At 47.4% G+C, this 14,031-nt stretch overlaps 1 protein-coding gene across 2 annotated transcripts in view; it reads right to left on the bottom strand.

Moving 5' to 3' along the window:
• LOC146805015 (acetylserotonin O-methyltransferase-like) overlaps positions 1-11,033 on the bottom strand; it is a 498,870-nt gene extending 487,837 nt beyond the window's left edge. For both annotated transcript variants that reach the window (XM_085622164.1, XM_085622165.1), the window contains exon 1: positions 10,888-11,033. In XM_085622164.1, the coding sequence (XP_085478290.1) occupies positions 10,888-10,989 (102 nt within the window). In that variant the 5' untranslated portion in view covers positions 10,990-11,033. The remainder of the gene's footprint in view (positions 1-10,887) is intronic.
• Positions 11,034-14,031: the final 2,998 nt, after the last annotated feature.

Here is a 14,031-nt window from a genome sequence, read left to right as displayed (position 1 = left end):
CAGCTCAAATGTCTTTTCATTGCCTTTTGGAGTCCCTCTATGCTCCATTTTAAGTCCTCTGCTTTTTAATCTTTATGTCAGGCCACTAGCAGACATTGCTGACAAAGCTGGGCTGACTCTTTTTACATACGCCGATGATTCTCAAATCATCTTCTCACTTTCCAACTCTGACCCATGCTCCTCCTCCGGCCTCCAGTTGGGTCTTCGACAAATCGCAATTTGGATGAGCCAAAATTATCTGAAGCTCAACGGTAACAAAACCGAGGTCCTTATCCTTGGTAAAAAGAAAGACCTCTGGGGCCCGTCTCACTGGCCTGACGAGATGGGTGCTCTTCCGTGGCCAGTTGATCATGTCCGCAACCTGGGTTTTCTTATTGACGACTCTTTGTCGATGCACCATCAAGCAGTCAAGGTTGCTGCTACTTGCTTTACCATTTTAAAATGGTTGGGCAAGATCCTTTGGATGATGCCCAATGTCACCCAGAAAACTGTGGTCCATGCCCTCATTACATCACAGCTGGACTACGGGAATGTTCTTTTTCTGGGTGCAAACAAGGCTGTGACCCGTAGATTGCAACTGGTGCAAAATTCTGCTACAAGACTCCTCTGCAGGATCCCCAGATTTTCTCCTATCTCAGGCCACCTTCGAGATCTACATTGGCTCAGAATTGAAAAGCGGATCGCATTTAAAGCACTGAGTTATATGTTTAAAATCAAGTGGGGTTTAGCACCTGACTATTTGCACACCCTCGTCTGCCCCTATGTTCCTACTCGTCATCTCCGCTCTGCCTCGCTTGAAAAATTTTCTGTGCCGAGGTTCAAACTTGCCAGAATGGGTGGCAGATCTTTTTCGGTTCTAGGTCCCACTCTTTGGAATTCCATTCCTCTTGCTATACGCAAGGAAACTTTGTATACCCAGTTTCGTCGTTCACTAAAAACTTGGTTATTTAACCAATCATTTTCTGTATTCCTGTTTCATCCAGTACTGTCCAGGCGCCGGGAAACCCTTTTTGGGTAGCTGTCGCGCCTTATAAATCCAATAAATAACTAAATAAATATTTCCCCAAACCTCTCTTTATGTAAAGAAATTTAAAAAGTCCATGTCATTAGATAAATATCAGAAGTTCCTCCTTTTGGGCAATGGGAAGTTCTAAAATGGCCTTGAAACTGCTGCAAACCACTTGAGATGGAAGACTATTTGACACTAAATAACTTGACGGTCTGATGGTCAAGGCACTTGCTGGAGAAATCTCTGTGCAGTCTAATCATAAAATAACATGGAGGATTAATATACCTGCTTTAAAGCACAACTTGTAACACACAGGTCACAGATTTGTATTCCATGTAGACAGCTTAGTCAGTTACTGATTATACTTTAAATATCCTTTTATTAGCCGCAGGTCTCAAGTTAGGGTAATTGAATTACAGCTCAGTGAATTACGAACTAACATCAACCAATCAATCAATCAATCAGGGAATTGTAAGTGCGCTACTTACCTGTAAGGAGCTCAAGGCGCTGGGGGGGTCCATAGGTCTGTCTAGTCGAAGAGCCAGGTTTTGAGGCTCTTCCTGAAGGTGTTAAGGGAGAGGGCTCATCTGATATTTGCTGGTAGCTCTTTCCAGGTCTTGGCTGAATTGTGGGAGAAGGATATTCTGCCTGCTCTGGCTCTGTGGATGCGCAGGGTTTCGGCCAGTGCAAGGTTGAAGGATCGTAGGTTTCTTTTGGGTACGTGAAAAATGATTCTGTCGATGAGGTATTTGGGTCCGTTGTTATGTAGGCACTTGTAGGCGTGGGTGAGGATTTTGAAGGTGATTTTTTTCACCACTGGGAGTCTTTGTAGGTGCTGGGTGTTGTGTTTGTGCCGGGTGAGGCTAAGGACAAGCCTAGCGGCGGTGTTCTGTATTGTCTGGAGTTTGTGGAGTAGGGACTTGTTGATGCCGGCATAGAGTGCGTTTCCGTAGTCCAGTCTGCCGGTGATGAGTGCATGGGTGACTGTCTTCCTTGACTCTGGGGAGATCCACTTGAAGGTCTTGAGGATGCGGAGGGTGTTGAAGCAGCTGGAGGTGACGGCATTGACCTGGCGGTTCATGGTGAGTGATGAGTCCAGTAAGATGCCGAGGTTCTTGGCGTGGTCTGAGGGAGTAGGTGGGCTACTGAGGGCGGTCGGCCACCATGTGCTGTCCCCTGCTGAAGGGGTGGTGCAGAGGATGAGGAATTCTGTTTTCTTGGCATTGAGCTTCAAGCAGCTGTTGGTCATCCAGACTGCGACGTCTTGCTTTCCTTCCTGGAAGCTGAGTTTGGCGGTGGTGGGGTCTTTGGTGAGGGAGAGGATGAGTTGGGTTTTGTCAGTGTAGGATACGATGTTGAGGCCGTGTTGTTGGACGATTGTTGCGAGGGAGGCCATGTGGATGTTGAGGAGTGTCGTGCTCAGTGATGACCCCTGTGGGACTCCGCAGGTAATTTTCGTGTGGTCGGAGAGGAAGGGTGGTAGTCTTCTTCCAGTGAGGAATGATCTGATCTAGTCCAGGGCTGTTCCTTGAATGCCTACATCGTGTAGTCTGCTGACTAGTGTGCAGTGGGAGACGGTGTCGAAGGCCGCTGATAGGTTGAGTAGGATGATGGCTGTGGAGTGGCCTTGCTCCAGGAGGGTGTGGATGTCATCTGTGGCGGCGAGTAGGGCGGTCTCTGTGCTGCTGTTGCTTCGGAATCCTGATTGGGATAGTCAAGGACAGCGTTTTCTTCAATGAAGCATGTCAGATCCCTGTTGACTGTTTTCTCTGCGACTTTGGCTGCGAAGGGGAGGAGCGAGATGGGCGATAGTTCTTGAGGTTGGTGGGGTCGGCTGTGAGCTTCTTGAGCAGGGGTCTGAATTCTCCATGCTACCAGTCATCTGGGAAGATTCCTCTTTTGAAGGTGGTGTTGATGGTGCACTGTAGTTCGGGAGTGATGGCGGCCGCAGCTCTGTGGTAGATGTGAGGGGGGCTGGGGTCGGTGGGGGCCCAAGAGTGGATGCCTTTCATGGTCGAGGCGATGTCTTCAGTCGTGATCAGTGTCCAGTTGGAGATGGTGGGCCGGCTGGTGTCTCTGGTGGATGGGGGGGCCGTCTGTGAGGCCTAGAAGGTGGTCGACAAAGTTGTAGTAGAGGTTCTTGATTTTGAGACGGAGGAACGTTCCAAGCTTGTCGCAGAGGTCTTGGGATGGAATAATGAATTCTTGAATGACGCTAGAAAGCTCCTTGGAGTTTCTGGAGTTTCTGAGAATTTTTTTTGTGGATGAAGTTCCTCTTGGTGGCTCTGATTTGGTTGTCTTAGTCCGTCATGACTTCCTTGTAGGTGGTGTGGTTTTTGGCTTTCTTTGTGTTTCTCCAGTTCTTCTCCGGGCATCTGCAGGTGCGCCTGGTTTCTTGGAGAGCGGTGGTGAACAAGGCGCTTTCCCGGTGCGATGTATGCTGGGGGGGAAACAACCTTTACAACGCAACTATTACATCGCACTACACTTACAACGCAGGCATTACAACGGAACATCCTTTACAACGCATGACACTACAACGCATACCATTACAACGCATACCATTACAACGCATGACACTACATCGCATGTCACTACAACGCAGGCATTACAACGCATACCATTACAATGCATACCATTGGAGTTAGAATAGTAATTTTTAACCCCTACACTATCCAACACTTACCCTACTGTTGCACCCCCTGGAGTTAGAATAGTAATTTTTACCCCTATACTATCCAATACTTACCTTAAATGCAATGTAACAGTATGCGTTGTAATGGTATGCGTCGTAAAGGTAGTATGCGATGTAATGGAATGCGTTGTAAAGGTAGTTTTTTAAAATGCGTTGTAGTGTCATGCGATGTAAGGGAATGCGTTGTAGTGGATGTTGCGATGTAAAAATTGCGTTGTAAGTGCATGCGTTGTAAAAGTATGCGTTGTAACGTCATACATCCATGCTGGGATTGCTCAGCAAGGCGAGCTCGTCTGCCCAGTTGGTGATCCAAGTATGGATTTCTCTGGCTGCTTTGTTTGCGTGGGATGACCAGGTGTTGCATGCAGATTGCAGTGTGTAAGTTTGGAACCATACTATTCTATCTCCATTTTTCCTAGTTAGTACAGCATAAATAGTTATTTGTGAATTGCTCATTTAGACAGATATATCTGACCATCTTAATATGCATGTATATCTATTAAAAACTGATTTTGGAAACCCAAATCCTGCCTTCAAATCATAATTTAAGCACTTTGGAAGTGCCAAGCTGAATTTCTTTAATGGCCTTGGTATCACGGTGTTAAGCTGCAGTTAGGCTGCCCCCACGCAGGATGACACTGGAAAAAAAGAAATGTTGATGGCACTTTAAGTGAGGCAGTTCGTTAAGCCGAGATGGACTTGAATGTTAGAGAACTTGCTCACCTGAAACACAAATGTTCATTGGAATAAAAACTGACTCCCACATTGCTTTCAATTGGTGCCCTCTCACTCAAGGTCTGATCCAAATGCTAACTGCAAAACAGACACACACATAAGTGACAGAGGGCCTAGGCTCACAGTTAAGAAAAAAAACGTACTTGAAGTCTCCACATGCATCCACAGTACGGCTGTTGTCTGTTAATTGCCTCTGTACTGGCTGGATGACTGCATCATGCTGATAGCTCTGACCCTCTCAGGGGTTTTTAGTGCTGCTGCAGATTAATCACCAGACTACAGTCTCTGAGCTCACTTCAATCCATTGCTGCTGACAGTCATTGGTTGGTCAGCTAAGCTGCGTCTTCAAAAGCCGCGGGTCTGTCTGTGCCCCCCAACCTTCAACACAAGTGGACGACAGCAGGTGAGGTATACTGCTCTAAGTCAATTGACCTAAGCAGAGTTGAGGGTCTGTGACTCTCCATTCTTATGTACACCATGTGGTTCCTGTCTGTCTAGTCAGAGGTCAGCATGGCCACCTTTTAAAGACAGGACACAAGTTGGTGGTGTTAGTGCCCCACCCGTGACCTCTGCGCCTGCCTGCCAAACACATGAGGAGACAGGTAAGAGGTCAGGTCATGTTGTTTTCATCTAGCCTGGATGGGCAGCAGCACTGATGTCTGTCAGGTTTGTTGGACGGCTGAGGCACTGGGGCTGTGCAAGTCTGGACTTGAAAGAGCACTCTGCCTGTCAGTGAGCGACATACTCCACATTCATGCATGGACTGTTAAAAAAGGCACCACTAATGTAACATTGGTGGGCCAGCATGGCAATGAAAGACAAAAATGCTGCCCGCCACCTGAGCTGTGCTCTTGGTCTAATCATGTGAGTGGTCACAGTGGGGGAAGAGGCAAGGTGTGACCACCCAAGATCCACATGAGGAGACACTGGCATGTCAAATTAAATTGCTTATACAAATAGCTGCCAAGTTTTCAGACTGCTTATGTGTGACATTTCTATGGTTTCAGTGTATTTATTAGTGACATTTAACTGCCAAATGTGTGACACTTTGAGTGACACTTTTTCGTGAGTAAAACAAAGCAAGGAGAGGAGTTGGCCTAACGGTTAGGGTGCTCGACCTCGGACCTGGGGGAACTGGGTTTGAGTCTCGGTAACGACGCTAAAACATCCTGTGATTCTGGGCAAATCACTTAATCTACCCGTGCCTAACAAAAAAAGGAAAATGACTGTGTGTCCTCATGTAACGTAACTGGTGCTATGTAAAGCGCTCCGATACCTGATTGGATTCGGGTCAAGTTCGCGCTATATAAAACTCTGCAAAAAATTAAAGGACAACCATGGAAAGTATACACTTCTGAGCAATAAAAAGCTATACAAAATATTGATACTATGGAAAAACTCCACAAATGTAATGTCAACATAAGAGAGTAAATATGTTTGCACATTTTGCTCCAGCCTGTCATATACTGTGTGTAAGGCAATTTTAAAATAATAACTTCCACATTCACTGTGCTTTCAGTCACAGGATGGGAGCTCAGAGTACTATAAATACACAAGTCAGATAAATCCCCCAGTGCCAACCAGGATACAGTTCCGTTTCTCGCACTGTTTTACACACACAAATGCAGTGAGTGCGTTATCCAATAAGATTTCATAATGTAAACTTTGAAAACACTCCATACAGGGCAGCTGACTTCGGAGCACAGGGTTCCCGGTTCGATCCCCGGCTCCGGCTGCAGCTCAGCTCGGCACCATGTGACTCGGGGCAATAGCTCACTTGGGGGCATATCAACAACAACCGGCGATAATTATCTCTAAGCGCACTTAGCGCTAGGATAATTATCGCCGGCTAGCGTGAATTTTTATCGCTGAGATAGCATGCTATTAGCAACGCTTATCTCAATAGCGATAAAAATTCTCACGCTAACAGGCTAACGTGAGATTATCGCTGGAAACCCAGCGATAATCTCACGTTAGCTTGTTGATAGGGACTCACAAACTTAGCCATGATATCCTCCTTCCATAGGATATCATGGCTAAGTCAGAAAAAAAACAGACGTAAAAAAGCAGTGTTAACCGCGGTTAGCGCTGCTTTTTTTGTCTCTAACTGGGTTAGCGTCATTCTTGATAATAGGAGAAATGTCGCTTAGCGACATTTCTCCTATTATTTTACTCTGGAACGCCCCCTTTGCATCTCATTAGAGATGCAAGGGGAAGCGTAGAGTAAAAGGGTGCTAACATGCAAATTTGCATGTTAGCACCCTGTTGTTGATAGGGCGCTAGTTTTATCTCTCCTTTTTCGGCTTTTAAAGCCAAAAAAGCAGAGATACAGCCCTTGTTGATATGCCCCTTGATTTCCACGATGGCCCCCAGCACCTTACTCCCTCCACTCACTACAAGTGTGAAAATAGGTCTCTGGCTAACTGTGTTACTATTCTTGGTGTCTGTGTGCTGAGGTTCTACATCTCCAGCAGTTTCTCAGTCCCCCGAAAGCAGTTAGTAGACAGGTCCCCAGCGCAGTCTCCACTCAAGCACATTGATGTTCCCAGGTATCCGTGCTCCTTCCTACTAGTTCCCAGGTGACCCAGGCAAGCCGCTCGAGCAGGCACATTGTGCAGCTGCTGAGCCAGACAAGAAAGGAAGTCCCACCCCCTGCAAAAAACTAACTTAAAACAAACAAATACTCAGAAGAGTGACAGTGGCTACAAAGATGTTTAAATTGTGCAGGAACGGCGCTGTATGAAGATTCAGTCAGCATTGTAAATCTTTGTGAAATATCTAGCATGGTCTAGGTAGAAAAGGCCTGTGTTGCGTAATTGAGGAAACCGTCCAAATAAAGTGTCAATGCAGCTCCTCTTGATTGTCTAGTGGTGTCAGGAGGTGCTGATATTGCGTGATGAATTTATTTGAGTGTGGTGATGTGGGCCTCCACGCTAAAATGCATTAGTCTAACCCCTGATGCGTGGTACTTGGCTGGGCTGCACACATGCAGCGCTGACACTCAGAAGACCACGTGGGGAGCTAACAGAGCCCCGAGCACTAGCTCAGCTTGATTCATTGTGGATGATTACTGAAATTCCTTCTCCATGGCATGGCACACACCTAACACTGATCACTAACTGATGTGTTAAATAAAAATAAATAAAAATAATCAAACCACACCAGCACAGTGCACTCACTGCTAGGGCGCTCGCTCCACTGCAGCTCCTCATAGGATAGTGTGCCCTGGCATGGTCCCTGGGCACTATAATATGTGTGACTAATGCAATTTATTATGGTCATGCGGGCACTAGTATTAAAATGTATTAGTCTAATCCCTGACGCGTGGTACTTGGCAGCATTGGCAGCCTGCACGGATCTGGGGTTACTGGGAGAGTGGGGGATAAGGGGGGTCTAAAATGGATAAAAAAAGATAAATACACTTACCTCCTGCCACGTCTCTCCAACATCGTCTCTCCTTCATGTTGGGCCAAAGTCGCAGAAAAAAAAGCACATCCAGGCTCCCCCGACCAATCACAATGTTGCAATGCAGCTTTGTGATTGGCTCTTCTAAGCCAATCAGAACACTGTAATGCAGCATTGTGATTGGTCAGTGCTCCGTAGTTCAGCGCTCAGATGGGGTCTGGGGGCCTGGGCATTTTCTCTACCCAGCAGCCTGGGTGGAGAACATGTTAAGTGTGCCTGATTGTTTAGCCGGCCCTCTCGGGCCTTCCAAAGTGTCATGCTACTTCAGTGTGCCCATCACTCCTCCGCCTGCCGTGTTCTGTGGGAAAAGCAGCCCCGCGCCACTGGCCAAGCTGCTGCAGCAGGACAAAATAAAATGATAATAACATCAAGGTATTATCATTTTATTTTTCATTTCTTTCATTGCTTTAAAGCAGGGTGGGGACGCTACTCCGCCTTACCGGAGGAGCCGCCACTGCTTGGCAGGGCTGTGCTAATATTATGCATACTATTTGTGAGACATCCAACACACCATGTTTCCGCCCGATACTCTAGGAGTTATATCAAAAACCCTACACCACAGTGCTTCCCAGGAATATATGCCACACAAATTGTGTCATTCCTTCTAGGTGCAGTGATAAAGGCTCTAACACCAAGTCCACCAGTTCTTCTTCCTGGCTTTCTTCTTACCCCATGCCTGCCGATTCTCCCCGGAACGCTGCCTGCTTACTCCCCAATGTACCCATCCTCCACAAGAGTCTGGCTGCTTTCCACTTAGCCTGTAGCTTATCCAGCAGTCTGCCTGTTCTCTACAAATGTGTGCCTGCTTCCTCTCACACTGCTTGCTTTCTCAGTCTGACTTACCCCCTGAGTGTTCCCGCTTACCCGAAGTCTGGCCATTTTCCCACTTGTTCTGCTACTTTCCCCTAAGCTTACCCTCTTTTGCCTAGTCTGCCTACTTTAATAAAACTTTGCTAAATTCTCACAGGCTGCCCATTTCCCATCCTCCTGTACACTTTTCCTCAGTGTGCCAGTTAACAGTTCTTTTCTCCACATGCCTATTATTACACCAATTCTGCCCTTTTTCCCCTTCGCCTGCCTGCTTTCCCTTAGTCTCCCTTTGTTCCCATGGATTGTCCACTCTTCTCTGGGTCTGTCTGCTCACCCTCACACCTGCCCACTTCGCTCAGTGCGCTCAATCTCCACACTGAGTCTGCTCAATGTGCCAACAACCTCCACGCTTGCTTACAAGATACTGATTCTCATAGAACCTGCCTACTTTTCCCTCAGCCTGCCCTCTTTCCACCACTCTGCCTGCTTTAAAACCACTTTGCTCATTCTCCTCAAAATCTATTCATTCCCCCATTAGCCTGCACATTTTCCCACAGTGTGGCCTATCTAACTGATTTGCCCCTTCTCTCCATTCTTCCACCAATTCCACTCTCTATCCCCTTATCCTGCCTACTTTCTCCAAGCCTCCGTTTTCCCCTCAGGTTTTTATCCTTTCTCCTCTGTGTTGGTCGGCATTCCCCTCAGTTTTCTACTTCAGTCAGTATGTCCGGTCACCACCCTCATTGTTCTCTGTTTGCCCTCAACCTGCTCGCTTGCCTCAAAGGCCGAACTTGCCCACTTACCCTCCTCAGACTGGCTGCTTCCCTCAGTAATCCCACTCTTCTCTCTGAGTCTGCTCTTCTTGTTTTCAGCCTGCACTCTTCCATCCACTGTGCTCATTCTCCAGCTGTCTGTCTACTTCCCCTGAGCTTGCTCACTTTCCTACAGACTGCCCAGTCTTCATCGAGTCTGTCCACTTTTCGCTAGATCTAACTGCAATTTCAGTCTATCCGTTTCCCCCCGAATTCGTCGGTTTTCTTCTTAGTCTGTCCTAAATCCATCCCAGTTTGCCTCTTTTCCTCAAGTTTGCCCATTCTCCACTGATTCTGCCCACTTTCCCTTGAGCCAGGCAGCTTTCCCTAGTCTGCTTTCCCTAGTCTGCCTGTTTTCCCCTTAGGTCTGCCTACTTTCATCTCAGCTTAGTCTTCTCATGTGCCTCACAAGTCTGCCTGTGTTAGTCCATTCTGCCCATGCACGACTGTTTCTGCCCAGTTTCCTATTAGACTGCCTGCTTCTTCCCGCTTGCCGATTTTAGGCTCACGTTGCTTGCTTTCCCCAATGATCTGCCTGTTTTCACAGTCTTGCCACTCTCCACCACAAACCTGCCCGTTTTCACTTAAGCACGCCTTTGTCCTCCAGGTTTTTTTTTGTGCATATTTATATAGCGCGAACTCCACCCGAGGGAATTGGAGCGCTTTACATGAGCACCATATTTACATTACACATTCAGGCACGGGGAGATTTGCCAAGAACCACAGGATGTGGACGCGACCCCGAGGCTCGAACCCTGGTTTCCAGCACCAAAGTCGGCAGTCTAGCCACGGACCACATCCTCTGCCCAGCACAAGCTTGTTCACTTTTCTCTAGGGGTCTTCTCTTTCCCACAGTTCTAAGCTTTCCCCCCCCCCCCTGTTTTCCCATTCTTCCTCCGAGTCTCCAAGCTTCCTCGAGAGTGAGTCAGGCTAGAATACGTCCACTTTCGCCTCAGCCCGCTTTTACTATTTCTACTTCTTTTCAGCCTGTCCACTTTATAGCAGTCTGTCCCTTCTCTTCTCGAGTTTTCCCATCCTCCCCTGCACTGTTTCTAAGCCTAGGAAGCACTGAAGATGCAAGGCGGAGACACTTGCACAGGCTGTAATTGCTGGTCACGTGACGCATACAAAGCCGGTAAATAGTAGAAACTTGTGTTATTCGCCAGACTTTAGGATGACTAAACAGTTCATTTTAGTCATTTGCTTTATAAAAGTCAGCTGCTGATCCCAAAAGATGTTATTACCCTTTTTTTGCTATTTTTCTCAGTATTTCTACTTTCTGACAGTATTGATTAGGAGAAATCATTTCTAAAGTAAATATGGCAGTTATATTTACTTCTGCGAAGTCTAGGGTTGCCTACCTTAGAAGCAAGAAACCCATCTCTGTATTGGAGGAGCAGCCTGGGATACTGCAGATCTTCGGAAGAGCTCATGCTGTCCCTGTCTGACCGATGTGAGCTCATGTTGCCCGTGTCTGACCTTTTACGTCTCTGACGGATTCATGTGTGAGTACACTTTTTTATGAGTCATGAGCGAGGACTCCGAGCGAAAAGCTCATGTTACGCCTCTCGTGGCTTAGTGGCAGGTACAGCTGTTGTGTAATATCTGGTATCCCCCTGGGATCGTGTATCCACTGCTCTCCGGCTCTCTTCAGAGAATAAAATCAGCCGGGGCAGGATCAGACAGAAGCAGTGGATCTCTGCTCGGGCAGGGATACACGATTTCACTGGATACCATACGGAGCTCAGGCTATTAATTACTCGACGTCTCTTTAATATTGGAGGCAATGCTGCACTGTTGTGTCCTGCTGGACACGTTCTAGTGTCTCATCAGACACTGGTCTTTCCAGCCACTCCCTCGAGGGCTGGACACACATTCACCTGACAGCCATCCATCACAGGCATTACGAGTGACGTGAGCCTGTTAATAAAAGGGCCGGGGTGCACGTGCTCATGGCCAGCTCCAGTAACCTACTATCGTGTCTGCGTGGTCATTATCCCGGCATGTGGGCCTAGGGCCCAGGACACAACAATGGCGACAAGTGGGTCGAGCACTATGCATGTGCTGCCGGCCATTTCGTGCTTTGTCGTGGGAAGAGTTATGCCCAGAGTCTGAGGCACCCCAGCACCTGCTGCCAGCGTGACAGTATCCAGGACAGGGCGAGGATAAGTACGCCCAGCGCGTTCATCGGGAAGGCCCCTGCAGCCACTGCCTATCATGCACCAACACTCCAACAAGCATGGATGAAGTGAGTGCCTAAAAGGGAGGTTGAAGTGCCGTCACCGCCATAAAGGGCCCACACTGAGTGAAGCGCACCGTTGCAACTCCTGCACGCCAGAGTTGGTGTCATGCCTGCCTCACCCAGGCCTAGTGGGGTGTTGCTGTTCTCCATCTCCCTCCCTGATGGGCACTGAGAGCACCACGCACCCCGGGCAGCTAACTGCCTGCTGCCACGGGGAAGAGAAGAGGCATTCCCCATCTACACTGCTACCTGGAAGCACGAGTTTGTCTGCAGGAGGAGGAGAGGCCGCTCCTGCCCTGGCAAAACCCTGTGCTGGTATTTCCAGCCCTCACATAGCCCACAACCTCAAAGAGGCTGGCGCGACCAGTGAAAAGTGACTACTTTGCCACTAGGTGGCTGTCTGTCCCCCTACAATGGAGGGAAGGAGACTGCCAGATGAGGCTCTGGAGAAAATGAAAAAGGAGTTTTGCCTACCCCAGCTGAAGCCACTCACCTGAATGCCCACTGAATCGGAAGCTGCTCTCTTCTTCCCCCACACCTGCAACTGCAGCTCTGCGTGGCCCATGGCTTTGAGGAAGATCGCTACAGCCTCAGGAAACAGTACCATCTAGTGGTCCCTCTGTTGCACTGCACACCGGCACTGGCAGGAGACCCAGCAATGTGCTGTGACCTCGCCCTGAGCAGCAGCACTAAGAGACAGTAGAAGAGGCCTCATCATCCCTAAAACACAGCAGCAACAGTGCAGGGAGCGACTCCCCAGGGCTCAAGGACAAGTGAATCTGGGGTGGTTAGGTATTTCCTTGATCACCCTACTGATGCTCCCTCTGTAGCAGGTATCAAAGTTCCAATTCTCATGTTCGCGGACGATACCCTCATCTCATCTAAGACCCAAGCCGGGTTGCAAAAAGCCCTGGTACGTTTTGAGGAGTTTTGTTCCAAACATGAACTAATGGTGAACGTGGACAAGACCAAATTTATGGTGCTCCATAACCATAAAGTTATAAAGTCAAGAGTTCTAATGAATAATGAGCCCCTCGAACAAACTGACATATTCATGTACTTAGAAGTAACCATTAATCGAAAAATGGATTGGAAGCCCCAAATAAAACCAATGGCACTCAACCCCTCACAAATAGCAGGGGTGATTTTGAAAGAACATAGGCTTTCCCAAACAAAGCCAATAGGCCCGCACTTCAGATCTATCAGGCCAAAGCCATGGCATCTATCTTATATGGGGCAGAATTGTGAGGGTTTGAAAACTTGTCTGTATTAGCCCAGGCCCAAAATAATTTTTTGAGGGGTCTGACAGGCCTCCCTCAGAGTACCCCTCCAATTCCCTTATACTCTGATTTGGGGTGCCACTAGCTTACAGAGGTTGCAAGATTTAAACCATTGGCTTACTGGAGAAGGCTATGGTCTAGTCCGGAATTAGCCCATTATGCTACAGCCCTTTTGGACATAAAAGGTAATGATAATTCCCATAAGATTAGCTGGTTACAGCAGGTTAAAAGATCCCTGGTGGACATGGGTATGAGACAGCTATGGGATGATCCGGCCCGCAATTTATTTCCGTCAAAAAATGAATATAAGGATGCGTACTGGTCTATGATTAGAACAGGTATACTGAGACATTCTGGGGCTATATCATTGACCAGTGCCTTCCTGGAACATAAGCTGGATCCACATTATGAAGAATTCTGGGATATTCTAGCTAAGCCACTGGATAGGAAATGCTATTTCCAATTTAGGGTAGGATCATTACCCACCAAAGGTTTTACAAAATCATGGTACTCGACCCTAGACAGTAAATGTTTATTTTGTAAAAACCCGGATGAAACTTTTCCCCACATATTTTTTGTGTGCCCAGCATATTGCTCTCCTAGAAGGACATGGCTAAAACCAGTCTGTCAGAAGCTTGGTACCAGGTCTAGTACGACTGCCCTAAGAATACTAAAGTCTAGTACTCAAGAGGTAATCGTAATAGCCATAGCGAAATTCCTGGGATGGGCATGGAGAATAAGACAACAGCTGGAAAAAAACAAGCAGACTGCGACAGTAAACCCTAGCGTTCTGTCTTCTGCTTAGTTTCCTCCACCTGGCATTGTTAAAACTGTGATTATATATATTCATAAATGGTTTATATTTGTATATTTGCACAGGGGCATCTTAGTATTTTTCTACTTGAAGAAAAGCTCCCTTTGGCACTTTTCTCGGGGTTTACTTCGGAGTGGATCCTGACTGATTTTAATATGTTTTTAATATA

This window comes from Triturus cristatus, chromosome 8, assembly GCF_964204655.1.
Source record: "Triturus cristatus chromosome 8, aTriCri1.1, whole genome shotgun sequence".
Lineage (NCBI taxonomy): Eukaryota > Metazoa > Chordata > Amphibia > Caudata > Salamandridae > Triturus > Triturus cristatus.
The sequence above is the reverse complement of the archived record's forward strand: the minus strand, read 5'-3'. Positions and strand labels throughout refer to the sequence as shown.